Source organism: Pleurodeles waltl, chromosome 11 (genome assembly GCF_031143425.1).
Source record: "Pleurodeles waltl isolate 20211129_DDA chromosome 11, aPleWal1.hap1.20221129, whole genome shotgun sequence".
Classification (NCBI taxonomy): domain Eukaryota; kingdom Metazoa; phylum Chordata; class Amphibia; order Caudata; family Salamandridae; genus Pleurodeles; species Pleurodeles waltl.
Genome location: NC_090450.1, coordinates 982,231,259 through 982,259,096, shown reverse-complemented (window position 1 = coordinate 982,259,096; position 27,838 = coordinate 982,231,259). Strand labels below are relative to the sequence as shown.

Here is a 27,838-nt window from a genome sequence, read left to right as displayed (position 1 = left end):
CAAACCTGGGTGGATGTCCAAGTTTTTCAAAAATATGCATGTTGGAGACCGTACTGACATTATCAAAACTAACGTGGATAACAAACAGTGTGCACAAAAGAGATACTTTGACAACAAGAAAGGGGCAAAAGAGTCGTCTATTGCAGTAGGCGATTGGGTTGCAGTAAAATTGCCTACTTTTGTTAAAAAGGGCAATCCCAAATTTTCTGAACCGGTTAGGGTTGATCTTGTTTTGGGTAATGCTGTAAGGGTTCAGGGCGATAAGTGGTGGAACAAATCCAAGGTTGTCAAACTGAAAGGGAGATCGGATCCTCAGTTTGTAACTAAGGGTGATTTAGTAAGACAGTCTGACTCGAATGTAAGTGGGGCTGGTTTAGTGAAACAGTCTGATTTGTGTGACAGTACTGGTGAAGGTTTGGTCGTGCGCAGGAGTAACAGAGTAAGAAAATTGTCTTGGAAACTGCGTCAATGAGTTACTGTATGAGTTGTGTCTTCTAAACTGTTTTTATTAGACAACGGGTAATTTCGATGTATTTTCTGGCAACGTTAATTTCTTATGTGTTATTTTTTATTGTGGTTTATAGCTTTTGTAAATAAGGGTATTTTTTTCTGTTGAGATGGGGGTTGTATTGTTTGTGAAAAAACAAAACAAAAAAAAAACTCAATTTTGTACTCGCGACGTTCTGGTGTTGCCTAGCGCGACACCAGAAGACCGGAGCGAGCGCGGCCGTGAGAGATGAAACGATTGCTGTTCGTGTGCCGCCTCGGTACGCGTTTGGAGATCGGGGACAATTTTACATTAAATAAAATTACTGTGTTGCCTACAACTTCGGCTTCCCTCGCTTACTTCACACGCCTTCAGCTGAGTGCAGCGAGGGGTTGGCCACAGGGGTTGGTCGGTCCTGTGGGGTTACCGCAGGAGCACAGACCTGACATCATCCTAATATTGGAGCATGCATAACTCACCTGCCTTGTTGCTGCCTTAGAGAGAGGTTGCATAAGGCACACAGTGGTTAGTTTCCTTCTTTCATTCATTACCCTTTTTTCATTTCCTTTCAGGAAATTTAATCACATTTGTGAGCAAACGAGATTCAAGAACTGAGCTCTCAACTGCAGTCGAAAGAGAAGCTTGTGCTTGAAATAACCGAAGCCGTCTTCCTCAGTGCGGATGACACATGTTGGTGTTTCCTCGCGGTTCCTGAGCGACGAGAGGAGTGTATTCCGTTGCATCCAGCCTGACCAGCTATTGAACTTTTGCAGCTAATATTGCAATGTGATGATTCATATGTTTTGCCAAACACGGCAATTCATTTCCTCAAGTGATTGAAAGGGACCTCGCCACAATCCTCCTGGGCTTCCAGGGTTTGTGGCAATCACTTACAAAATGGGGTGAGGTGACAGATTTTACCAATTCTGAGCTATTCCACAAAATGTGAATGGGGAGGACAACAGTAGGTAATGCCAAACAGTACCTTTGTAATGCCAGCATTTGACTAACACAACAGTGCATCAGTTGTAACCTGAAGCGCTTGGAATGAGAGTTGTAGAGCTTAGAAAGCATTTTCAAGTAAGAAAAGGCACAAGAATTTTAAGAAATGGCAATAACTTGTCTTGTTGTGCAAACTAAAGGCTTTCTCATGCACAGCAATTTTTGCTCAGAGGGATTTCTTCACTAGGGTCTGCTATGGAAATTCCATATATTGGTCAAATATCACTTTTATACCTATAAAATGCACATCCCTCTTAGTTGTATCCAGTGCTAGTCAGCCTCAAGCTGTAGGAGTCTCTTTAACAATACATCAGTGTTCCTGTTTCACTCACCCCCATTCTCAGTGACCAAAAAGGCAGCTGCACTGAACTTCATGAAGCTAAATTCAAAGCTCTTTATTTCATTTTCAAAATTGGTAAATAATTCATATCTAGAATTGGTCAGGTACCCGGCATCCTCCAGGTCCAAGAACACCCTGCTGACATGAAGTATTTTGAATGCATATGCTTTTCTTTCGTGTGGTCTCAGTGAGGGTATGCCAACAGTCGCATATTGCATGTTGTACATGACTTGAATACAGATTCTGAAATAAAATAACTTTGAATTCGGCTTCACGAAGAAATTCCGTGCAGCGGCCTACTTAGAACGTGGTGAGTGAAATGAAAAGATACATTTCAGATACTCTGTGCTATTTCTGTTTTCTGCTTGGGTTGTGTGAACACCTTGCGTGATGCTGAGCGGCTACAACTGATATGTTTTGGACCTCCCACCTTAGAAGAGGTATTTAAATTTGATGCACCAGAACTGCCCTCTGCATGTTTAATGAGGGTGACAAGAAATATCTACCTACAGACAATAGTTGCAATAAATACCTCTAGTTTGAAGGCCAGTGCCAGACGTTTTTTTTACGAATGGAGTCTTGGTACACTTCCGGCCTCACCAAGACGTCCATTGTGAAGTCCTGTTTGTATATATTTGCATGTTTGTAAATACGGTGCCGAAGGCTCGCCTTTTTATGTACCTGGTGTGTCTAGGGAGGAAGCTAGGAGTCTGAACATTACATATCTGTCCAGATTTGTACTGGGTGAGCCTGTCTCTGATTTGTTGTAACTGGAGGGAAAGTTTTAGTTTAGCCCTGCAGTGACATGTCTAGCTTCAGACTTGCATGTGCCAGCATAACCATGGCTGCCTTCAGATCCATGACCGAAGCTGTTTCAAATTGATGTGTCTCTTCCTTAGCTCAGATCAGAAAAAAGGTCTTCGACCGTGCAACGCAGTCTAAGACTCCATCAAAACAACAGCTGATAAATAGGAGGCTTATCTGTTGAGCTATCTGGTGAGTTTCATCTCGCTGGTGAAGTTTGTTTCTACGTACACAGTGGGGTTACTTGTTTATCCATGCTTATTCTGTATACATTTTAGAGGACTTAAGGCTTGATTTAGACTTAGACGGATGGGTTACTGCGTCACAACGGTGATGGATAGCCCGTCTGCCAAAGTATAAATAGGATATAATGGGATTTATATTTCTGATGACGGGCTATCTGTCACCGTTGTGACAGAGTGACCTGTCTGCCGAAATCTAATTCAGGCCCTTAGTCTGCTTGCACAAGGATCTCTTTATGGATTCTTATTGTCTTAGTCAACCCAGCATTGTTAAATGGACTTAATCTATGCAGAGATGTACCTGGCTTCAGAATCCTAATTTAAGATCCTGCTTGCCAGAGTGGTAACCATTACAGCCTATTGGTATTTCACATTTTTGCATACAAAGCATTCCCCCAAGTTCTGCCCAATATGCAATTACCTTTTCTTTTGTGTTTTTGGGATGGGGGGGTGGGGATGGGGGAAAGCAGTCAATAAAAGTTAAATATTCTACTAAATTAAAGATTTGTTTATGATATTACTCCTGGTTACTGTAGTTATTTAATTATTTGTGCTCTAAAGTTTATTCTGTAACAGTTTTAGATTGGATCTCTGCATTAGGGTGCTGAAATTCTCTGAGGTTTTATGAAACATTTAATGTACCTGAATTCATTGTAAGGAGCTTGGGGCATCTACACACACAACCTATGGAGCATGGGCCATGTGGAGCTAGTGTGAAGAGACGGGATCAACTTGGACACAAATAGGAGAAGGTTGGGGGACCTCCACTAACAGTTGCACAAGTACAAACTCTAAGCAGAAGAATAGACATTGTGAGAAGCTTGTGACAGAAGCCCTAGAACCTGAGGCCCATGAGATAGTGTGGGAATCTTGGGGCACATAGTCCAATTTTACAAGAGATTTAGATATGAAACCCGAAGAGTGTGTGATAACTGTGCAGACTGCAGGAGGCTTAAGCCACTATGAAGGACAATTGCAGATTCTCTTAGATAATATTGAAGTAGTCATGATTTTATTGCTTTATTGTGGACTGCACCTATAAGATCACTACATCCCATATAATCCTGATACTATGGTCAGGAAGTTATTAACACTAACCAAACAATACCAATTTTGCTGCCAACAGTTCTACGGATAACCTGTCATCGTCCTCACATGACAGAAAATGATGTATCCCAAGAAGTAGAATAACTAGGCTTGGGTGGATGTGTCTACCTGTTTCCCTTCAATAATTTACAAGCCAACAGGTGCTGCCCAAATGGTTTACATTCAACTTTCTAATGTCATGTTGATATATTTGATCTGTATTTATTAATAGTTCTGTAAGTCTTCTGTGCAGCTGCTAAGGATGGCAGAAAATTTGGAACACTTGTGACATCAGAGAAAACTGGACCAATACCTCTTCCCACACTCTAGCTACTCCAGATAAACCAAGCTGAATTAAATGCATTTGTCCTCCGGTACTGGATCTGTCATATAGTCACATGCTTATTCATTCCCCATCGACAGGCTGGGAATACCTCATAACTTAAACAAGCATTTGCAATGCAACGGGTCTTGCGTTTGCTCATGTTAGAGCTGATAGCGTTGTAAACTCATAACCCGACTTTTCACCTATCGGCAAAAGTGCATTTACGCACTTAACCCGAAAAAGTGCAATTAACTATGTAAAGCGCTCGACTTCTGCCAGGCTAAATCACACTAGTAAATTAGAGAAAAATTAGTCCACGAGCCGGACAGAAAACAGCGAGCCTCGCATGTTTTCTATACTTGGTCGATGCGCTCGAGGAGGGCTAGCCACCGGAAAAGGCATGACGTATGCATGCCTTAGACTAATGAAAGCAAGCAAATTTGAATAGGCAAGCCCACGAACCAATGAAAAACACGGACATGACGTTGACAGGGCTCCGAGCCCTTTTCTAAACACTAAAGCGTCTTGCTGCGATACGCATGCACGAGCGCATGCAACGCAGGCTCGACCCTAAAAAGCAGTAAAGAGTGTTAAAATAACCATAGACCTCAACAGCAGTGTTTGTTTAGTCACAAATCCACCTCGCTTCAAATAATCCAAACTTCAAGCAATTAGGTGAACGTACCAAGCTCTCCTGCTCTGTAGGAAGGTAGCCTCTTTTTAGCCTTGTTACTCCCACTTTTGGCCTGTTTGTGAGTATATGTCAGGGTGTTTTTACTGTCTCACTGGGATCCTGCTAGCCAGGGCCCCAGTGGTCCTAGTGGAAACCCTATTTTTTCAGTGTGTTTGATATGTGTCACTGGGACCCTGCTAACCAGAATCTCAGTGTTTATGCCCTCTCTGCTTTTAAAATTGTCACTGCAGGCTAGTGACCATTTTTACCAATTCTAATTGGCACACTGCAACACCCTTATAATTCCCTAGTATATGGTTCCCATGCCACTGGATTCAAGCTAGCCTGGCTGATGACGGGTGAAACCCCGAAACTGGTCCCAGGATGCTTGTTTCCAGTCCAGGGAAGTCCTGGCCTGGCAGTTCGGGCTGGACTGTTCCCATAGGGAACAGGGTCAAGACTGATTTGTATATGGCTGGGTCCAAACTGGAATGGCATGGGCAGCAAAAAAACAATGGATTAAACCCAGATCTGTGACTGGGGGTGAGTGTTTGCATTGTCAGCACTCCGTCCATCATCATTTTGTTTTGCTAATGTCACCCTAAGTGGGAAGGGTATGCCCAGACGTGGGTCCCGTGCTTCCCATGCCACTGGATTCAAGCTAGCCTGGCTGATGAGGGGTGAAACCCCGAAACTGGTCCCAGGATGCTTGTTTCCAGTCCAGGGAAGACCTGGCCTGGCAGTTCGGGCTGGACTGTTCCCATAGGGAACAGGGTCAAGACTGATTTGTATATGGCTGGGTCCAAACTGGAATGGCAAGGGCAGCAAAAAAACAATGGATTAAACCCAGATCTGTGACTGGGGGTGAGTGTTTGCATTGTCAGCACTCCGTCCATCATCATTTTGTTTTGCTAATGTCACCCTAAGTGGGAAGGGTATGCCCAGACGTGGGTCCCGTGCTTCCCATGCCACTGGATTCAAGCTAGCCTGGCTGATGAGGGGTGAAACCCCGAAACTGGTCCCGGGATGCTTGTTTCCAGTCCAGGGAAGACCTGGCCTGGCAGTTCGGGCTGGACTGTTACCATAGGGAACAGGGTCAAGACTGATTTGTATATGGCTGGGTCCAAACTGGAATGGCATGGGCAGCAAAAAAACGATGGATTAAACCCAGATCTGTGACTGGGGGTGAGTGTTTGCATTGTCAGCACTCCGTCCATCATCATTTTGTTTTGCTAATATGGTTCCTAGGTACCCAGGGTATTGAGGTTCCAGGAGATCCCTATGGGCTGGCTGCAGCATTTCTTTTGCCACCCATAGGGAGCTCAGACAATTCTTACACAGGACTGCCACTGCAGCCTGAGTGAAATAACGTCCACGTTATTTCACAGCCATTTTACACTGCACTTAAGTAACTTTTATAAGTCACCTATATGTCTAACCCTCACTTAGTGAAGATTAGGTGCAAAGTTACTAAGTGTGAGGACACCCTTGCACTAGCCAAGGTGCCCCCACATTTTTCAGGGCAATTTCCCCGGACTTTGTGAGTCCGGGGACACCATTACACGCGTGAACTACATATAGGTCAATACCTATGTGTAGCTTCACAATGGTAACTCCGAACATGGCCATGTAAAATGTCTAAGATCATGGAATTGATCCCCCCCCCCCCCCCCCAAGCTAAATCTGGTATTGGGGTCCCAATCCCATGCACCCCCAGGGCTCCAGCATGGACCCCGGGCACTGCCAAACTAGCTCTCTGGGGTTTTCTCTGCAGTTACCGCTGCTGCCAACCCTCAGACAGGTTTCTGCCCCCCGGGGGCCTGGGCAGCCCAGTCCCAGGAAGGCAGAACAAAGGATTTCCTCTGAGAAAGGGTGTTACACCCTCTCCCTTTGGAAATAGGTGTGAAGGGCCTGAGAGGGGTAGCCTCTCCTGGCCTCTGGAAATGCTTTGAAGGGCACAAGATGGTGCCCTCTTTGCATAAACCAGTCTACACCGGTTCAGGGACCCCCCAGCCCCAACCCCTGCTCTGGCGCAAAACTGGACAAAGGAAAGGGGAGTGACCACTCCCCTGTCCATCACCAACCCAGGGGTGGTGCCCAGAGCTCCTCCAGTGTGTCCCAGACCTCTGCCATCTTGCATGCAGAGGTGTGAGGGCACAATGGAGACCTCTGAGTGGCCAGTGCCAGCAGGTGACGTCAGAGACCCCTCCTGATAGGCTCTTACCTGGTTAGGTAGCCAGTCCTCCTCTGAGGGCTATTTAGGGTCGCTACTGTGGTTTTCTCGTCAGATAATGAATGCAAGAGCTCACCAGAGTTCCTCTGCACTTCTCTCTTCAACTTCTGCCAAGGATCGACCGCTGACTGCTCCATGACGCCTGCAAAAGTACACAAAGTAGCAAGAAGACTACCAGCAACATTGTAGCGTCTAATCCTGCCGGCTTTCTCGACTGTTTCCTGGTGGTGTATGCTCTGAGGGCTGTCTGCCTTCACCCTGCACTGGAAGCCAAGAAGAAATCTCCCGTGGGTCGATGGAAATGTTCCCCCTGCTACCGCAGGCACCAAACTTCTGCATCACCAGTCCTCTGGGTCCCCTCTCATCTTGACAAGCGTGGTCCCTGCAACACAGGAGCTGGATCCAAATGACCCCGACAGTCCAGTGGTCCTTCTGTCCAAATTTGGTGGAGGTAAGTCCTTGCCTCCCCACGCCAGACAGTAATCCTGTGTACTGCGTGATCTGCAGCTGGTAGGGCTACTGTGCACTTTTGCAAGACTTCCTTCGTGCACAGCACAGCCCAGGTCCCCAGCACTCCATGCTGCATTGCTCAACTCGCTGAGTTGACCTCAGGCTTCGTGTGACCCTCTTTTGTTGTGTTGAGACGACCGCCGTGCTCGGATTTCTTGAACGCCTGTTCAAGTGCATCTGCGGGTGCTGCCTGCTTCTGCGTGGGCTCTCTGTGTTGCTGAGTGCCCCCTCCGTCTCCTCCTCCAAGGGGCGACCTCCTGGTCCTTCCTGGGCCCTGGCAGCACCCCTAATCTTCAACTGCGACTCTTGCAGCTAGCAAGGCTTGTGTGCGGTCTTTCTGCGTGGAAACAACTCTGCATCCTCCAGTACGCCGTGTGACATCTTCTAACCAAAGGAGAAGTTCCTGGCACCTTCCGTTGTTGCAGAATCTTCGGTTTCTTCCACCCGGAGGCAGCCCTTTTGCACCTTCATCTGGGATTTAGTGGGCTCCTGCCCCCCCCTGGACATTTGCGTGACTCTTGGACTTGGTCCCCTTCCTTTGCAGGTCCAGGAATCCGTCTTCAGTGCTTTGCAGTCAGTTGTTGTCTTTGCAGAATCCCCTATCTCGACTTTACTGTCTTTCTGGGGTAGTAGGGTAATTTTACTCCTACTTTACAGGGTCTTGGGGTGGGGTATCTTGGACACCCTTAGTGTTTTCTTACACTCCCAGCGACCCTTTACACACTACACTAGGTCTGGGGTCCATTCGTGGTTCGCATTCCACTTTTGGGGTATATGGTTTGTGTTGCCGCTAGGCCTATTGTCTCCTATTGCATTCTATTGTGTTCTACAGTGTTTGCACTACTTTTCTAAGTGTTTTACTTACCTGATTTTGGTTTGTGTGTGTATTTTGTGTATTTTACTTGCCTCCTAAGGGAGTATATCCTCTGAGATACTTTTGGCATATTGTCACTAAAGTAATGTACCTTTATTTTTTGTAACTCTGAGTATTGTGTTTCTTATGATATAGTGCTAAGTGATATAAGTGGTATAGTAGGATCTTTGCACGTCTCCTAGTTCAGCCTAAGCTGCTGTGCTATAGCTACCTCTATCAGCCTAAGCTGCTAGAACACTACTAATAAGGGATAACTGGACCTGGCACAAGGAGTAAATACCACAAGGTACCCACTATAAGCCAGGCCAGCCTCCTACATTGGTTGTGCAGCGGTGGGATAAGTACTTACAACTGCTTTACTACTTTGTCATTGGTGCTTTTCATAAGAAACACATATACCAAATACTTCAGAATATACACAGTAACCTAAACAGTTTAACTTTCCTTCTCTAAAACTTTCTAAAAAGTTTCAGAAAAGTTTCTGAAAACTTTCAAAAGTGTTCAAAAGTTTGAAAAGGTTTTTCTCTGTTCTTTAAAAAGTTCCAAAAACGTTTTTCTCTCTCTGTCCTAAACCTTTTCTATCATGTCTGCAGTGGAGCTTACTCCCACAGTTGTCCAGGCAACATATGGGAATCTAAACTTTAAAAGTTTGAGGGATCTCTGCATTGAAAGAGCCATTGGTAAGAATCCTACAAAAGATCTCCACCTTAGCCTTCTCCTAGAAAGTGACCAGAACCAGTCTGGCCCATCCCAGGTTCAGGAGGTAGAGGAGGGGGGGTACCCAGCAAGACTCAGAGGAGTCCCCTGAGGATGCTAGGGAGGGTTCTTCCAAGGACCTGTCAGCTAACAGGCCATCTAGTGACACTGGTAGTGGGAGGGGGGTCACACACTAGTAGGGCACCTTTCACTCCTAAAGGCCAGGTTACTACAGTACAGCCAGTTAGGGACAGGTCTCTCTCTGCCAATTCCCACATTCCTTCTGTGTCTCACAATTCCCAAGCCTCCCACCCTGAGGATAACTTAATGGAAAGGGAACTCAGAAAGCTGAGGTTGGAAGAGGCCAGGCTGAAGCTTAAACAGCAGCAGCTGGCCTTGGACAGGGAATCTCTAGATATGGAAAGGGAAAGGCAGAGGTTGGGGTTAGTTACCCATGGTGGCAGCAGTGGTGTTTTTGATAGCAATCCTGTTAGAGAGCTAGATTCCAGAAACCTGCATAAGATAGCCCCCTCCCTTACAAGGAGGGGGGTGGCATTAACAAGTGGTTTGCAGCACTTGAGAGTGCCTTTATGGTACAGTTGGTCCCTCAAAGGCACTGATATCTTGTGGCTATCTTTCACTGGTAAGGGTAGGGATAGGCTCCTTACTGTCAGAGAAAGTGATGCTAACAATTACAAAGTTTTGAAGGATGCACTCTTGGATGGATTTGGCTTAACCACTGAACAATATAGGATTAAGTTCAGAGACACCAGAAAAGAGTCCTCTCAAGGCATGATAGACTGGACACCATAACTCAGATTTCTATTGCCTGTTGCGTATTAAGAGGGGATCCCTGAGAAGATCTCCGCTGTAACCTTTTATTGAGCTTATCCTGATACTTTTCTGGTCTGACCTGGAGTTTAGCCAGCACCATCTTCCTCTGCAATCAAAGGACAGAAAAAAATCTTTTGTCAAATCTTGCTTTGTGGTCACAAAAGGATCTACACTGCTGACCAACATGTGCAATGCATTTTTTGCTTTTATCCAGCGCACAAGGCTTCATGCTGCCACATTAGTAAAACCTTTCCTTCAAAGACCCTAAAGGATGGGGAGAAGTGGTTGCCCCCCCTGTGTACTAGAAAGGATACAATACCTCCCATTTAAGGGGGATGCCTCCTCACCTGGGGATTATTCCATGAAAAACGTTCCACTAAACATTCCCACAAATGTGGCACAAAAGCAGAAATGTGGAGTTGTCAGAGCTTGACATATATCATAAAGCACCGGCAGCCACCTCCTCGCAGAAAATGACAAGTTCCTTTAGAAACATGCTCCAGATAGAACAGACACAAGCCTGTACAAAGCCCTGTGCGAAAATCCAGCATCCTTGATGTTTTTGAATGAATTGCAGTCCCCACCAGTAATATTTGTGTTGTCATTGTGGGCAGCAAATAAAAAAACACAGTTGACAACACTCCTATTGTCACCTGTGGAACAGGCATCTTCTAAATCTATAAAGCAATCGTCGACCACAACCAGACCTTCATCACTGACCACCCCATAGACGACCAGACCTTCGTCGGTGACAGCATCTTTGACAACGAGACCGTTGTCAACATCAACACCAAGGATGTCTACTCCTGCTGCCAACATTGGCCTCCCATCATCCACAATGTTGACCTCATCTACGACACCGTCTTCTGCAGTTGTTTCTCCACCAATCACTGTACATCTATAAAGGTGACAGCAAACTTTCCCACTTAAATTCTGAATTGGAAGGGGATTTCAAAGACCTCTGAGACTGCCTGTAGCCCTACGCAGTTGGATCAGTGGTACTTCCCAGAGTTTGGGGGTGATGCCTTGGATAAAGAGGATCCTGACCAGGAGTATGACTATCAGCCACAGACCTTTGTGAACCCTCCACAATCCTATGCACCTCACCATTTCTATACAAACTCTTAGGTGATGCAAGTGCCTGTCTTGCATTTGTATTTTTGTCAACCTTACAACAGATATAGGACACCTTCCAAAGACTGCTTCATCAGCTGCCTGCTGGACAACCTTTGTCCGTCCCTTTCTGCCTCCACCACCACCTCTGCTAACCACGCCTTCTCTGTCACTTTCACCTCTTCATCTCCAATTGACCAGCTGGAAGGGAGATCACTCAACCACTGGTCCCGCCCACTCCTAATGATATGGGAGACAAGGAGTTGGATTAAGTGCGTTCTGATTTAGAGGAACTTGGCAAACTATCAGGTGATGGAGATATTGAGGAGTGAGATTATATCATACAAAAGGAAGGTGACAGATCGCTCATCCAACATGGATCTCCGGAGAGCATAGCCCATTTCAATGCACTGATGGAAGAAGTGGTTAAAAAAATTAAATATCCCAATGATCTCTCTGGGCAACAATGCCCCCTGTATGACTTCAAGGAGCAGCCATGATAAGGTATTGGGCCCATGCCTATTCTGGACTTTGCTCAAAAGGCCTATGTTGCTGAAAACACCAGCGCTGGGGCCCCATTTAGAAAAAAAAGTTCAGTGCCACAAACTGAGCCCCTGCATGCCTTACAGGCCATCCCAAACCAGACTTTGTTATCATGTTTGTCACCTAACGCAGATCAAAGAGCCCAATCACGCCATTGTCTGCATCCCCTGATAAGAACGACAGACACATAGATAATTTGGGCCGTTTGAGTTGGGCAACATCAGTCAGGGTTGCATATGCCTTGGCAATTTTGGGCTGTTATGATCGCTAGATATGGCATGACATCATACCACTAATTAACCTCTCACCGGACGATAAGAGGGAGACTTCTAAAGCCATCATAGAAGAGGGTGCAACAACACCAGCACTTGAAGCTGCAATGGATTTTTCAAACGTTGCCAGATGACCAGAGGGGCTGAAGACAGGGATGGTAGAGATCTCTTGGCACCTTCTTGCCGTCAGATATCTCATCAAGGCCCCCAAAAAGAGTGACCTGAGTAACTGTGTAAACTACAGAGGCATAACTCTTCTGTCAACTGCAGGCAGTGTTCAACAAAGTCACCCTGAACAGAATGAAGGAACAAGTCAACGCTTATTTGCATTACCAGCAAGCTGGCTTCCACAAAGATAGATTGTACACAGACCTGATTGCAACACTGCACATCATCGACTACTTGATGGAATTGAACTCTCATCCCTGCCCCCCATGTCAACTTCATCAACTAAGAGAAGGCATTCAACTGTGTGGAAAGAGAGACCTTTTTGAAAATCCTCCACCACTACAGTGTGCCAGATAAAATTGTAAGAATTATCAGGAACTCCTATGAGGAAATGACCTACAAGGTAGTCTGTAGAGGACAACTCAAGGAAGCCTTCCAAGAGTGGACTGGAGTCTGCCAGTGTTATTTGCTCTCACCTTTTCTCTTTCTGCTGGCCATAGACTGGATTGTTAATACATTAACAGCAAGGAGATGAAATGGAATCCAATAGACATCTTGGATGCAGCTCAACAACTTGGACTTTGCAGATGACCTGGCTTTCCTCTCCAACACCCAGCAAATGCAAGAGAAGACCGACAGTGTGGCAGCCCCATCAGCACAACTTGGCCTTAACATCCACAGGGGAAAAAACAAAGAATATCCTGAAGACTAACACTGCCAACAAAACTGCAGTCACTCTTGCAGGTGATTCACTGGAAGAGATGATGACTTCACCTACCTGGGCAGTGTCCTAGACAAGCAGGGTGGCACTGACTCCGATGTCAGGGCAAGAATTTGCAAAGCAAAGGCTGCCTTCATTCAGCTGAAGAAAATCTGCAGCTCCAAGGACCTAACGCTGCATACCAAAATCAGGCTTAACACCAACTTAAAATCTGTCCTTCTGTATAGAGCAGAAACATGACCACCACCAACAACGTCAAGATCTTTATCGACACCTGTCTGAGAAAAATCCTCTTGCCAAACACCATCAGCAACAATAACCTATGGCAGCAGACTTTCCAACTCCCTGTTCATGAAAAATCATGAAAAGATAGTGGGATGGATAGGTCACAGACTCTGCAAGTCTGCTTCAAAAACCACCAGGCAAGCCCTAACCTCGGACCCTCAAAGGAAAAGAGGAAGGACAAAAACACCTGGTTCTGAGGCCTCGAGGCTGACTTCAAGGAGATAGGTTACACCTGGAGTCAGATTGAAAGAAAAGCCCAGGACAGAGGTGGCTAGAGTCCTGGTTGATTGCCTATACCCCAGGTGGGTCTGAGCTCCTGCTCCCCGCCAAAATGGCGGCCCCGAGCAGAGAGAGCATTGCTGTGTCCAGGGGGGCCCAATGAGACCTGCCTCTGGGGCGCACTTGTTCTGTGCGCCACCCACAACCTGCCCTGCCTGAAGCCCCAGTGGCCCCTGCGGAACGGGACGACTGCCGATTGATTGTGTCCATGTCTGGAGTGGACAAAGCCCTCTACGCACTCACCCGAGACGCATAGCAGCGGGGTGGACGTAACTGTGTTGCAGTGGAGTATGGCCCAGTAAGGCAGTGGTCTTGTGGTGCCTGGACACTCTCCTCCCTGAATTCACTGAGGCCCAGTCACCAGACCCAACCAATCTTAGGACTTTGTTGCTGCCAAGCAGGGGTTGGAGTGATGCGCTCTCTGCTGGGCCACCCGATGTGGAGGCCCTGTCTCAGCCCTGAGGCCTTCAGACTGTGGGTAATTGATCCCGCCCGTGGCAGACGAACATGCATGGCAACCCCCTGGACCCTGACATGGAGGCCGCCCCGATGTTGGGGAAGCGCCATCATGCTTGCTGAGACAACATAAGGCTTGCCATTGAAGGAGTTGCACTGCATGGCGACTGCCCTGCTTGGAGCAGTGATGCCCTGGGGATTGAGGAATTGCTAACAGATTGAAGGTAAGACTGGGAGTTTTCAGGCCTTCCGCATGCCTGCTTAGGGTGGACCATGGCAGGCAGGCAGGCCTGCCAGTGCCGTGGGGACCCACTTTACTATGAAGGAGGCTACTCCACTATCTCTCTACTCTTCATGGCCTCTGCACACTAACCCCTGTACTGCAGAGACAGAGTTCAAAGACACTACGGCTCTGAGACTGTCGTTGGAGGAGGGTCCTTGCTGTGATGGGGTTCTGCGCCCTCTGTGGGAACATCCAGGGTTGGTTTCCCTGTGGCAAGTCTAAATCTGTTCATCACCCAACCGACTACAAGTGGGGAGGGTTGACCAGGCTCCTAGTGCACATGTAAATCACTGGAGCCGAAAAACGTGAGGGGAGGCCCATGGATGACCCCACTGGACATGATCCTGTGTTGACAGTTGACCCCTCACAGTGGGGCCCCCGACCCACTCTTTGCCGTCCCAAAATTGTCATAGACAACAAAACATCCATCACTATACCTACTATGCAGGGGTGGGATACCAGTGGCTAATCCAGTGACCATCGGCCGCTTGCCAGACAGTGGTAGGTCCTGCTCGGGTCCTGTGCAATCTACCTCCACCCACCCTGAACATACAGGGAGTGCAGAATTATTAGGCAAGTTGTATTTTTGAGGATTAATTTTATTATTGAACAACAACCATGTTCTCAATGAACCCAAAAAACTCATTAATATCAAAACTGAATATTTTAGGAAGTAGTTTTTAGTTTTAGCTATGTTAGGGGGATATCTGTGTGTGCAGGTGACTATCACTGTGCATAATTATTAGGCAACTTAACAAAAAAAAATATATACCCATTTCAATTATTTTTCATTACCAGTGAAACCAATATAACATCTCAACATTCACAAATATACATTTCTGACATTCAAAAACAAAACAAAAACAAATCAGTGACCAATATAGCCACCTTTCTTTGCAAGGACACTCAAAAGCCTGCCATCCATGGATTCTGTCAGTGTTTTGATCTGTTCACCATCAACATTGCGTGCAGCAGCAACCACAGCCTCCCAGACACTGTTCAGAGAGGTGTACTGTTTTCCCTCCTTGTAAATCTCACATTTGATGATGGACCACAGGTTCTCAATGGGGTTCAGATCAGGTGAACAAGGAGACCATGTCATTAGATTTCCTTCTTTTATACCCTTTCTTGCCAGCCACGCTGTGGAGTACTTGGACGCGTGTGATGGAGCATTGTCCTGCATGAAAATCATGTTTTTCTTGAAGGATGCAGACTTCTTCCTGTACCACTGCTTAAAGAAGGTGTCTTCCAGGAACTGGCAGTAGGACTGGGAGTTGAGCTTGACTCCATCCTCAACCCGAAAAGGCCCCACAAGCTCATCTTTGATGATACCAGCCCAAACCAGTAGTCCACCTCCACCTTGCTGGCGTCTGAGTCGGACTGGAGCTCTCTGCCCTTTACCAATCCAGCCACGGGCCCATCCATCTGGCCCATCAAGACTCACTCTCATTTCATCAGTCCATAAAACCTTAGAAAAATCAGTCTTGAGATATTTCTTGGCCCAGTCTTGACGTTTCAGCTTGTGTGTCTTGTTCAGTGGTGGTCGTCTTTCAGCCTTTCTTACCTTGGCCATGTCTCTGAGTATTGCACACCTTGTGCTTTTGGGCACTCCAGTGATGTTGCAGCTCTGAAATATGGCCAAACTGGTGGCAAGTGGCATCGTGGCAGCTGCACGCTTGACTTTTCTCAGTTCATGGGCAGTTATTTTGCGCCTTGGTTTTTCCACACGCTTCTTGCGACCCTGTTGACTATTTTGAATGAAACGCTTGATTGTTCGATGATCACGCTTCAGAAGCTTTGCAATTTTAAGAGTGCTGCATCCCTCTGCAAGATATCTCACTATTTTTGACTTTTCTGAGCCTGTCAAGTCCTTCTTTTGACCCATTTTGCCAAAGGAAAGGAAGTTGCCTAATAATTATGCGCACCTGATATAGGGTGTTGATGTCATTAGACCACACCCCTTCTCATTACAGAGATGCACATCACCTAATATGCTTAATTGGTAGTAGGCTTTCGAGCCTATACAGCTTGGAGTAAGACAACATGCATAAAGAGGATGATGTGGTCAAAATACTAATTTGCCTAATAATTCTGCACTCCCTGTACATGGAAGAATCAGATCCACTCTCTTTGATGCCCCTGGTATTCTACAGCGCAGCCTGGACCTCACTGCAAGGTGGCACTTTCCCTCAGGGCCTGGCTGCTCATGCTGTTGCAACAAGAGGGTTAGGCGCTCTTCTATGTGAACCCCTATTCTTCAACGCTGTCACGGGGAAGGATAAGCCCACTCACCTGACCTCCTTTTGAAGCCCGAATAGACTAATGCATCACAGGTCCTGGGCCTGCAGTAGGGACTGTGGTGTACATGCTGACACTTAAAGAGGGAGATCTGGCCATGATCTTGCAGGCCATCCACACATCTCAGGTCATTGTTGAAACCAAAAATGATGAGCTCCAAGTTGACTTGGCCCTCCTGCACCAAGCCACAGGCAGGCTTACTGAAGCTGTGGGTCCTCTTTCCACAGTGGTGGATGAAGTTGCCGATCTAAAGTCGAAGGTCTCCCAGCTCCTTTTGCGCACAGCGAAGCTCCGTCATCACACAGAAGATGCTGAAAATCAATCATGGCATAATAACCTTTGCTTTGTGGGATTTCCAGAGGTCAAGGAGCCGCTGCAAGCCACGGAATTTTTAGAATGCTGGATCAAATCCTGGATGCCATCTGATATGGTGTCCCCCTGGTTCGCGGTTTGGAGAGCACTCTGGCCCTGACACCCAAACCGCCCCCGGGAGCCTCACACAGTCCCATGGTTGGACAGAGACTCCATCCTTCGAGAAGCCCAATCCCTTTCAGACTTGAGGTACCAGGACTCAAACATACTTAGACCCTGATTTACACTTTTTGGTGCAAAACTGCACAAAAAGTTTAGCACCGGCTTACACCATTTCTAAGTACCAGCCGGGCACAATATTTATGGAGTGGTGCAAGCCGGTGCAAAGGGTAGGCTAGCGTAAAAAAAAAATGACGTTAGCCAGGTGGAGCTGGCGGTATGGAAGGAGGGGGTTTTGCACCCAAAAATGACGTTAGGCAGGTTAGAGTAAAAATAAATTACTCTAACCAGCCTAGCATCTTTTTCTGACGCTAAGCCATTCATACCACATGACTCCTGTCTTACTAAAGACAAGAGTCATGCCCACCACCACAATGGCCAGCTCAGGGGACCAGGGTCCCCTGGGCATGGCCATTGCACCCAGTGCCATGAGGGGGGCCTTTTTCAGGGTCCCCAATGGCACTTTAAAAAAGAAAAAATATACTTACCTGCACTTACCTGGGATGGGGTCCCCCATCCTCTGCTGTCCCTCTGGTGTGGGTGGGAATGTCCCTGGGACCTGGGGAGGGCACCTGTGGCGTATTCCATGGTTTTCCACTATGGAAATAGGCTCACAGGTCCCCTAACGCCTGCCCTGACCCAAGCGTTAAATAATGGTGCAAAGCAAGCTTTGCACCATTATTTGAACCCTCCTCCCCTTGTGCGTGATTTTTGCACAGGAGGCTAAATAAGGCCCTAGGGCCTTAGAGTAATTTTTTGCCTGGGAACGCCTACCTTGCATCTGATTGACCCAAGGTAGTTTTCCACAGGCAAAAAATGACATTAACTCCTATATTTTGGCGCTAGACATGTCTGGTGCCAAAATATAAATATGGAGTTAAGTTTGGGCCGGATTTGCGAGAAAAAAAATGACGCAAATCTGGTGCAAACAGAGTATAAATATGCCCCTTATTTTCCAGGATTACAATAGAGAGGTGCAAACTCGGCATCGCTCCTATGCAGCGGTCAAACAGAAACTCAGGGCGCTCAATGTCTCTTATATGCTTCTGTTCCTGCTCAGATAAAGACCTACTTCTTCAACACCCAGGAGGCTGCCTGGGACTGGATTACTAAAGAGAAGCAGCTCTGCTCGCTGGGACAGTCTAACACCCCCTCCCCAAACAGGCGGCGTCCACGGTGGCGCATGCTAGTGTCGTTCCAAGACTGAAAAGAGTTCGTACCCGCTCTCGTAGGGTCCGTAATGTTGCAAGAATGGGCTAGCCCTGCCCGAGTCATCCAGTGTGGGCGACACTGCTGTGCAAGTCGAACTTGTCTTTTCCCATCAAGGGCACGGATACCCTACCGGGTGTAAGGGTGAGGGAGCCATGTTGGACCCCTCCCCCCGTGCCTGCGGCTGACTCTCACTTGTCCCGGAGTCCTGTGATGTGATCTGCTGCTGCATCCTTGGACTGTGGTGGGAAGGCACTGAATTTTTCTGAACTGATAGAGTTCTAGTTGCAGATTCCTTACCCTAGAAATTCCCCCAGGCACCAGTATGGATGCAGAGATTTTTCTCGAGCATTACCCTGTAGTACCGTCAGATGGCATTAGCCGGCTCAGTGTCAGTCATATGCGTTGTGCGCATCGGAAATGACATCGCAGGAACTATATAGGTACCACCCAGTCACGCTCATGTCAGTTCTTTACTTTACGTGGCAGCCAGGGCAGATCTGAGGAGAGCTACCCCGCAATCACTTTTTGACTGGCCATTTTCGACTTTTTGTCGAAGATTTTTGAATGTCTACATTCCTGGGTAAGACTGAGTTCAAGCCCTGCGAATCCTGTCATCAGGCAATATCCATGGCGGATCCACACCTTGTGTGCTTGTGGTATCTGGTGCGCGACCACGACTTAAAGCTCATTGCAGCCCGATTCTCTGCTCTGCGTCACTTGTGATTTCAGTTGAGACAAAGGTCCAAAGAACGGTCGTGGACCCCCATTCTTCATCGTCCCACTCCTAGTCCTCGGGACAGTCGGGTAAGTTGAGGCACAAAAAGAAGTCGAACAAGCATTCTTAGACTTCACCCTATCCGTCAGCCGACGAGATGAGGGAAAAAGAGTGTTGTCATTCCAGGCCTCTGTCCTCGGAGCTTGCTTCTGGGTCGGCTCCACGCCTCCCTGAGTTTCTGGGAGTCGTAGCGACCGCTGCCCATCTCCATGATTTTTATAAGGCCATGCGCCTCATATTTGAGCAGTCTGACTCTGCTGGACCATCTTTGGGCTCCATGGGATCAGCAGGGGCCTCATTGGGTTTCCTGCTGGTGGCTTTGGACTCTGCTCTAGGGGGCACCATGGATCTGTACCTCAATCCGAACCGTCTTCCGTCGTACCACCTCGACCTTTGCTGATGTTGATTTTGACATAGACTCTTCTGACGCCACCCATCTCCCCAGGTGGTGTCGACCCCATCGTCATTGCCAACTCAGACATAGAGCCAGACCGGCATTGCAGGACGCTTATTCAGGCTTCGACAGAGACCTTGCTCGCTAGGTCGGATCCTGACCCTTATTCTCTTGGGTTGGGGTGCGGTGGGGGCTGTGAGGAGTCACTGGACCATTTGGAATACCAGCTGGAAGGTCCCATGGACTGGCGGATGGACCTGTTTGAGGCCAGTGGTCTGGGCACTTCCCCTGACACTGTCATGCTTTCTCCCCCCACTGTGGCTACAGAGCAGGGAGCGTCCTACTCATTGGTGGTGAGAAGAGTGGCAGAGGTCCTGGGCCTGGAGCTGCCTTCAGTGGCAGGCAGGACTAACCTCCTGACAGATGGGCTTCAGCCTGGGGCTTCCACTTCTGCATCCCTTTTTCCCTTTGATGAAGTCCTCACTGGGGACCTAGTCCAAACCTGCTGGGGGCCTAGTCCAAAACCCTGCACAGGGGCTTCTGTGAACAGGACAATCGTCCGCCACCATATACACGCTACAAATGACCCAGTGTTCCTGACGCAACACCAAACCCCTGAGAGCTTGGTTAACCAAGCCTCCATGTCCCCGGGCGCATTCCCTTCCACACCCCCGGATAGGGAATCCATGAGGCTGCATTAGCTTGGGAAGTAGATGTTTTCTTTCTCCAGTCGGGCATTGCAGTCTGTGAACACTACATGCCTTTTGGGCTATTACACCCATACTTTATGGGACACAGTTGCGTAGATGCTGCCACAGGTTCCTAGGGAGGGCCAGGCCGTTCTCTCACAAGCTGTTGCTGACGGGAGAGGCTCAGCGAAGTTTACAATACGATGTGGGCTGGATACGACCAATTCACTAGGCAGATTGGTTGCATCAATGGTGGCCTTGCAGTGCCACGTCTGGTTGAGGATGTCTGGTCTTTCGGGGGATGTCCAATCCACACTTATGGACATGCCATTTGATGGCACACATCTCTTCGGAGACGAAGCAGACTTGGCGCTCAAGCGCTTTAAGGAGTCCCAAGCTACGGCCAGGTCCTTGGGCCTCGCAGCTGCCCCTCACCCACCCCTCATTCTACTTTTTGCCCCTTTCGTGGCTACGGAAGGGACTTCCAACCACATCCGTTCCCCTCCTGCTACCGTGCTGCACATGCTGCCCAGCCACTGTGTGGCCAGGGACGTGAGATCCAACGCCTTAGTGGATCAGGGAACCAGAGGTCTAGCCAGTCAACCACTCTTCCCCTCTCCGCAGCAGCCTCCAAACGTTCCTAGTCTGAGGCTTCCCCACCAGGGGGCCAGTCGGAGGCAGGATTAGCCATCACCTGCCCCGCTGGCAGTCCATCACATCAGACAGGTGGGTATTGCAAAGAGTCCAAAGGGACTACTCCCTCCCCTTCAAGACTACACCTCCATCCATGCCACCGTCTTATGATCGGATGATGGAGGGTCATGTGGCACTCCGCCGCAAGAGGTTATGGCTCTCTTGGGCAAGGGAGCTATAGAGAGGATCCCTGTGCCAGAAGTACGTAGTAGTTGTTATACCCGCTACTTTCTGGTGCCCAGAAAGGACAAGCACCTCCACCCTATCCTAGAACTTTGGTCCCTCAATCTCTTCCCCAGGAAGGAGTTTTTCTGGAACCAGGAGACTGGATGCCAGCGTTGGAATTGCAGGATGCCTATTCCCATATTCCCAACCTACTGGCCCACAGATGTTACTTGTAGTTCACGGTAGGCCATGAGCATTTTCAGTTCACAGTGCTCCCCTTTGGCCTTACCAGCAGCCCTCAGGTATTCACTAAGGTGAAGGCGGTGGTCACAGCTCATCTGCGCAGGTCAGGGGTTCCAGTCTTCCTCTACCTCAATGACTGGCTGCTGAAGGTGGGTTCGCTCCAGGCTGTTCTTTCCCACCTCCAGACTACAGCGGAACTCCTGCACTCGCTGGTGTTCACTACAAATGTGCTGAAGTCACACCTGACTCCCTCTCAGATGCTCCCTTTCATCAGAGCTGTTCTGGACAAGGTGCAGTTTCAGGCTAATCCTCCCGAGTAGCGGGCCCAGGATATTCAGGCTATGATACCGATATTACGGCCTCTATCCTGGATTTCGGTGAGAATAACTTTGAGGCTGATGGACCTTATGGCCTCCATATCCTCCTGGTGACACATGCCAGATGGCATATGTGGGCTCTGCAGTGAGACCTCAAGTTCCAGTGGGTGCAGCATCAGGGGAATCTCTCCGACATGGTCCAGATCTTGGAAGGAACTGCGCAAGATCTGCTCTTGAACCGTGATAGGGTCAAAGTCAGATCCCTCTCCCTTCCCCAACCCAATCTGACAGATTTCACTCCTGGAATGGGACAGCCACATGGGAGAGGCGGAGATCAGAGGCGTCTGGTCTCTGGCGGAGTCCGGGCTCCACATCAATGTTTTGGAGCTCAGGGTGATCAGACTGGCATTGAAAGCATTCCGTCCCTCTCTCAAAGGGAAAATAGTGCAGATGTTCACTGGCAACACCACTGCCATGTGGTACTGCAACAAGCAGGGCAGGGTGGGGTCATGGACCCTTTGTTAGGAGGCTGTCACCTCTGGACATGACTGGAACATCAGAGCATTATCCTGGTGGTTCAACACCTGGGGGCTCTCTAAGTGCCAGAGCTGACAAACTCAGCCAACAATGCCTGGTCGATCATGAATGGCATCTCCATCCAGAGGTGGCACAAGATCTTTCAGCAGTGGGTAGAGTTTCGGTTAGATCTGTTCACCTCTGTAAAGAAAATGCAATGTCAGCAGTTTTGCGCGTTGGAGTTTGAAAGGCAGTGTAGGAAAATGCCCCTTTTGGCATGGTGAGCAAAAGAACGATGGTTTAAACCCAGATCTGTGACTGGGGGGGTGAGTGTTTGCATTGTTCAGCACTCCGGCCATCATCCTTTTGTGTTGCTAAAGCTGCCCTATGTTGGAAGGGTATGCCCAGACGTGGGTCCCTTGCTCACTGTGCCACTGGATTCAAGCTAGCCTGGCTGATGAAGGGTGATACCCTGAAACCAGTCCCAGGATGCTTGTTTCCGGTCCAGGGAGGACCTGGCTTGGCAGTTCGGGCTGAACTGTTCCCATGAGGAACAGGGTCAAGACTGATTTGCATATGGCTGGGTCCAAACTGGGGTGGCATTGTGAGCAAAAGAAAGATGGTTTAAACCCAGATCTGTGACTGGTGGTGAGTGTTTACATTGTTCAGCACTCCGTCCATCATCCTTTTGTGTTGCTAGAGTTGACCTATGTGGGAAGGGTATGCCCAGATGTGGGTCCCTTGCTCACTGTGCCACTGGATTCAAGCTAGCCTGGCTGATGAAGGGTGATACCCTGAAACCGGTCCCAGGATGCTTGTTTCCAGTCCAAGGAGGACCTGGCTTGGCAGTTCGGGCTGGACTGTTCCCATGAGGAACAGGTTCAAGACTGATTTATATATGGCTGGGTTCAAACTGGGGTGGCATGGTGAGCAAAAGAACAATGGTTTAAACCCAGATCTGTGACTGGGGGTGAGTGTATTGTTCAGCACTCCGTCCATTCCCTTTTGTGTTGCTAAAGTCACCCCCCCACTCTATGCCTGATATCTGATGCTAACTTGACTGAGTGTGTGTTGGCATCCTGCTACCCAGGCCTAGCACCTGTGTTCTTTCCCTAAACTGTACCATTGATTCCACAACTGGCACACCTCTGGCACACAGCTAAGTCCCTTGTAAAAGGTACCAGTGGTCCGAGGGTTCTATGGCCAGAGAGGGTCTCTAAGGATTGCAGCATGTATTATGCCACTTTAAGGGACCCCTCACCAAACACATGCACACTGCCATTGCAGATTGTGTGTTGATAGAGAGAAAAAGATAAAGTCAACATGGCACCCCTCCGTGGGTGCCATGCCTACAAAACACTGCCTGTGGTACAGGTAAGTCACCCCTCTAGCAGGCCTTACAGCCCTATAGCAGGGTGCACAATACCACAGGTAAAGGTATAGCTGCATGAGCAATATGACCCTGCACTGTCCAAGTCAATTCGTAGACATTGTAAATGCAGTGTAGCCATATTGAGTACATGGGCAGGGAGATTGTCATTACTAACTCCACAGCTTCATGATGACTTCACTGAATGCTGGGAAGTTTAGTATCAAACTTCTCAGCTCAATAAACCCACACTGATGCTAGTGTTGGATTTATTGCATAATGCACACAGAGGGCATCTCAGAGATGCTCCCTGAAACTCACCCAACTCTCTGGTGTGTGCTGATTGGTTTCTGCCAGCCTGCCACCGCCAGACAGGTTTCTGACCCCATGGGGTGAGAGCCGTTGTGCTCTTGGGAGTCGGAGACAAAGACTGCTCTGGGCGGAGGTGCTTCACACCTCTCCCCTACAGGGACAGCAACACTTGGTGGTGAGCCTCAAAGACTACTGCCTATTGTTATGCTGACCCAGGGCACTCCAGGTAGCGGAGATGCCCCCCAGTTCAAGCCCCACTTCTGGCAGCCGGTCCGGCAGGAAAAGTAGTAAACAGGAGGAGTAGTGTCCACTCCAGCTGGGACCACCTAGGGTACCCAGAACTGAGGTGAACCCCTCTCTGAAGAATCCTCTATCTTGTTTTGGAGGAAGATACCCAATAGGGTTAGGAATGTGCCCACCTCCCCAAAGGGAGTGGGCACAGGAAGGGTGTAGCCAACCTCAGGGTCAGTAGCCATTGACTACTGCCTTCTTACCCCTGTAACACCCCCTAAATCTAGTGTTTAGGGGCACCCCTGAACCTTGTTCTTCAGATTCCTGGTGACCTAAAGAAGGAGAAGGACTGAAGAGCTGCACCACCAGTGAAGACTCCAGACAAAACTGACTTGGCCCCAGCCCTACCGGCCTGTCTGCAGCTTCAAGACTCCTGCTACAAGAAGACTGTAAAGAAATGGCTCCCTGTTGCAGTTACCCCCCACTTTTTGCCTGATACTGATGCTGACTTGACTGAGAAGTGTGCTGGGACCCTGCTAACCAGGCCCCAGCACCAGTGTTCTTTCACCTAAAATGTACCATTGTTTCCACAATTGGCACACCCTGGCATCCAGATAAGTCCCTTGTAACTGGTACCCCTGGTACCAAGGGCCCTGATGCCAGAGAAGGTCTCTAAGGGCTGCAGCATGTCTTATGCCACCCTAGAGACCCCTCACTCAGCACAGACACACTGCTTGCCAGCTTGTGTGTGCTGGTGGGGAGAAAATGACTAAGTCGACATGGCACTCCCCTCAGGGTGCCATGCCAACCTCACACTGCCTGTGGCATAGGTAAGTCACCCCTCTAGCAGGCCTTACAGCCCTAAGGCAGGGTGCACTATACCACAGGTGAGGGCATAGGTGCATGAGCACTATGCCCCTACAGTGTCTAAGCAAAACCTTAGACATTGTAAGTGCAGGGTAGCCATACGAGTATATGGTCTGGGAGTCTGTCAAAAACGAACTCCACAGCTCCATAATGGCTACACTGAATACTGGGAAGTTTGGTATCAAACTTCTCAGAATAATAACCCCACACTGATGCCAGTGTTGGATTTATTAAAAAATGCACACAGAGGGCATCTTAGAGATACCCCCTGTATTTTACCCAATTTTTCAGTGCAGGACTGACTGGTCTGTGCCAGCCTGCTGCTGAGAGACGAGTTTCTGACCCCATGTGGTGAGGGCCTTTGTGCTCTCTGAGGACAGAAACAAAGCCTGCTCTGGGTGGAGGTGCTTCACACCTCCCCCCTGCAGGAATTGTAACACCGAGCAGTGAGCCTCAAAGGCTCAGGCTTTGTGTTACAATGCCCCAGGGCACTCCAGCTAGTGGAGATGCCCGCCCCCTGGACACAGACCCCACTTTTGGCGGCAAGTCCAGGAGAGATGATGAGAAAAACAAGGAGGAGTCACTGGCCAGTCAGGACAGCCCCTAAGGTGTCCTGAGTTAGGTGACTCTGACTTTTAGAAATCCTCCATCTTGCAGATGGAGGATTCCCCCAATAGGAATAGGGATGTGCCCCCCTCCCCTCAGGGAGGAGGCACAAAGAGGGTGTAGCCACCCTCAAGGACAGTAGCCATTGGTTACTGCCCTCCCAGACCTAAACACACCCCTAAATTCAGTATTTAGGGGCTCCCCAGAACCTAGGAAACTAGATTCCTGCAACCTAAGAAGAAGAGGACTGCTAAGCTGAAAAACCCTGCAGAGAAGACGGAGACACCAACTGCTTTGGCCCCAGCTCTACCGGCCTGTCTCCCCACTTCTAAAGACACTGCTCCAGCGACGCTTTCCACAGGGACCAGCGACCTCCGAAGCCTCAGAGGACTGCCCTGCATCTAGAAGGACCAAGAACTCCCGAGGACAGCGGCTCTGTTCACCAAAGACTGCAACTTTGCAACAAAGAAGCAACTTTGAAACAACACACGTTTCCCGCCGGAAGCGTGAGACTTGGCACTCTGCACCCGGCTCGACTTGTGGAGAACAATCACTTCAGGGAGGACTCCCCGGCGACTGCGAGACCGTGAGTAGCCAGAGTTGACCCCCCTGAGCCCCCACAGCGACGCCTGCAGAGGGAATCCCGAGGCTCCCCCTGACCGCGACTGCCTGCTTCAAAGACCCGACACCTGGTAAAGGCACTGCATCCCAGCCCCCAGGACCTGAAGGATCCGACCTCCAGTGCAGGAGCGACCCCCAGGTGGCCCTCTCCCTTGCCCAGGTGGTGGCTACCCCGAGGAGCCCCCCCTTGCCTGCCTGCATTGCTGAAGAGACCCCTTGGTCGCCCATTGCTTTCTATTGAAAACCCGACGCTTGTTTGCACACTGCACCCAGCCGCCCCCGTGCCGCTGAGGGTGTACTTTCTGTGTGGACTTGTGTCCCCCCCGGTGCCCTACAAAACTCCCCTGGTCTGCCCTCTGAAGACGCGGGTACTTACCTGCTGGCAGACTGGAACCGGAGCACCCCCTTCTCCATTGAAGCCTATGTGTTTTGGGCACCACTTTGACCTCTGCACCTGACCGGCCCTGAGCTGCTGGTCTGGTAACTTTGGGGTTGCCCTGAACCCCCAACGGTGGGCTACCTTGGATCCAAACTTGAACCCCGTAGGTGGTTTACTTACCTGCAAAAACTAACAAACACTTAACTCCCCCAGGAACTGTTGAAAATTGCACTGTCTAGTTTTAAAATAGCTATATGTCATTTATGTGAAAACTGTATATGCTATTTTGCTAATTCAAAGTTCCTAAAGTACCTACCTGAAATACCTTTCATTTGAAGTATTACATGTAAACCTTGAACCTGTGGTTCTTAAAATAAACTAAGAAAATATATTTTTCTATACAAAAACCTATTGGCCTGGAATTGTCTCTGAGTGTGTGTTCCTCATTTATTGCCAGTGTGTGTACAACAAATGCTTAACACTACTCCTTTGATAAGCCTACTGCTCGACCACACTACCACAAAATAGAGCATTAGTATTATCTCTTTTTGCCACTATCTTACCTCTAAGGGGAACCCTTGAACTCTGTGCATACTATTCCTTACTTTGAAATAGTGCATACAGAGCCAACTTCCTACAAAGACTACTTGTCCTGCAGGTCTGGTGACCTACAAACCCTCAGAGGACTGTCTGCCTTCCTTAAAGACCAAGATCTCTCGAGGACAGCGGTTCTGTCCACAAGGAAACCTCCAACAAGTACTCCAGAGCCCTCTGGATCTGTGAGTCCTGCCCACTCTGCAACCAACAAACACAGCCAAGTCCAGGTGGCCCTCTGGACAAAAGAGAGTCCCTAGGTGATTGACCTCACCCTGGGTTGACTCCTCGTGGCCCATGATGACGCCTGCAGCCTAAATCCAGAGGACCCCCTGACTGGGACCGGCTCCGGTGAAGATTCCAAACACCTAAAGGTACCGCTGCACCCACAGCCCCCTGGCCTTCGGAAACCCAGCTGACAGTCTACAGATGTCCAGAGGGATCTCAACTTACCTGTCCAGCCGTTGGTCTTCTTTAGCCGACTCCCTGGATCAAGCCTGCTGCCTCTTTGTGAACCCGGAATTCTTCATTCAGTTGCATTGGGCGCCTGATGCTGTGCTTGCACCTGCACCTGGCCGCCCCGTGCCGCTGAGGGTGTATGTTTGGTGCTGACCTGTGCCTCCACTGCTGGTCTAAACCCTCGTGGCCTGTGCCCTGAAACCGTGGGTACCTACCTGCAATATGTTATTTTCCAAGTGGCCCCAGTCTCCATTGGGCGCCCAACACCAACTTTGACCTCTGGACCCGGCCGTCCCCGATTTGTTGGTGGTGCACCCTCGGTGTCTTCCTCAACTTCACCC

General features: G+C 48.9%; 1 protein-coding gene across 7 annotated transcripts in view; it reads left to right on the top strand.

Annotated features, from left to right (window-relative positions):
• CHFR (checkpoint with forkhead and ring finger domains) overlaps positions 1–3,394 on the top strand; it is a 173,913-nt gene extending 170,519 nt beyond the window's left edge. For all 7 annotated transcript variants that reach the window (XM_069215257.1, XM_069215253.1, XM_069215258.1 and 4 more), the window contains exon 18: positions 1,060–3,394. In XM_069215257.1, the coding sequence (XP_069071358.1) occupies positions 1,060–1,102 (43 nt within the window). In that variant the 3' untranslated portion in view covers positions 1,103–3,394. The remainder of the gene's footprint in view (positions 1–1,059) is intronic.
• The last annotated feature ends 24,444 nt before the right edge of the window (positions 3,395–27,838 follow it).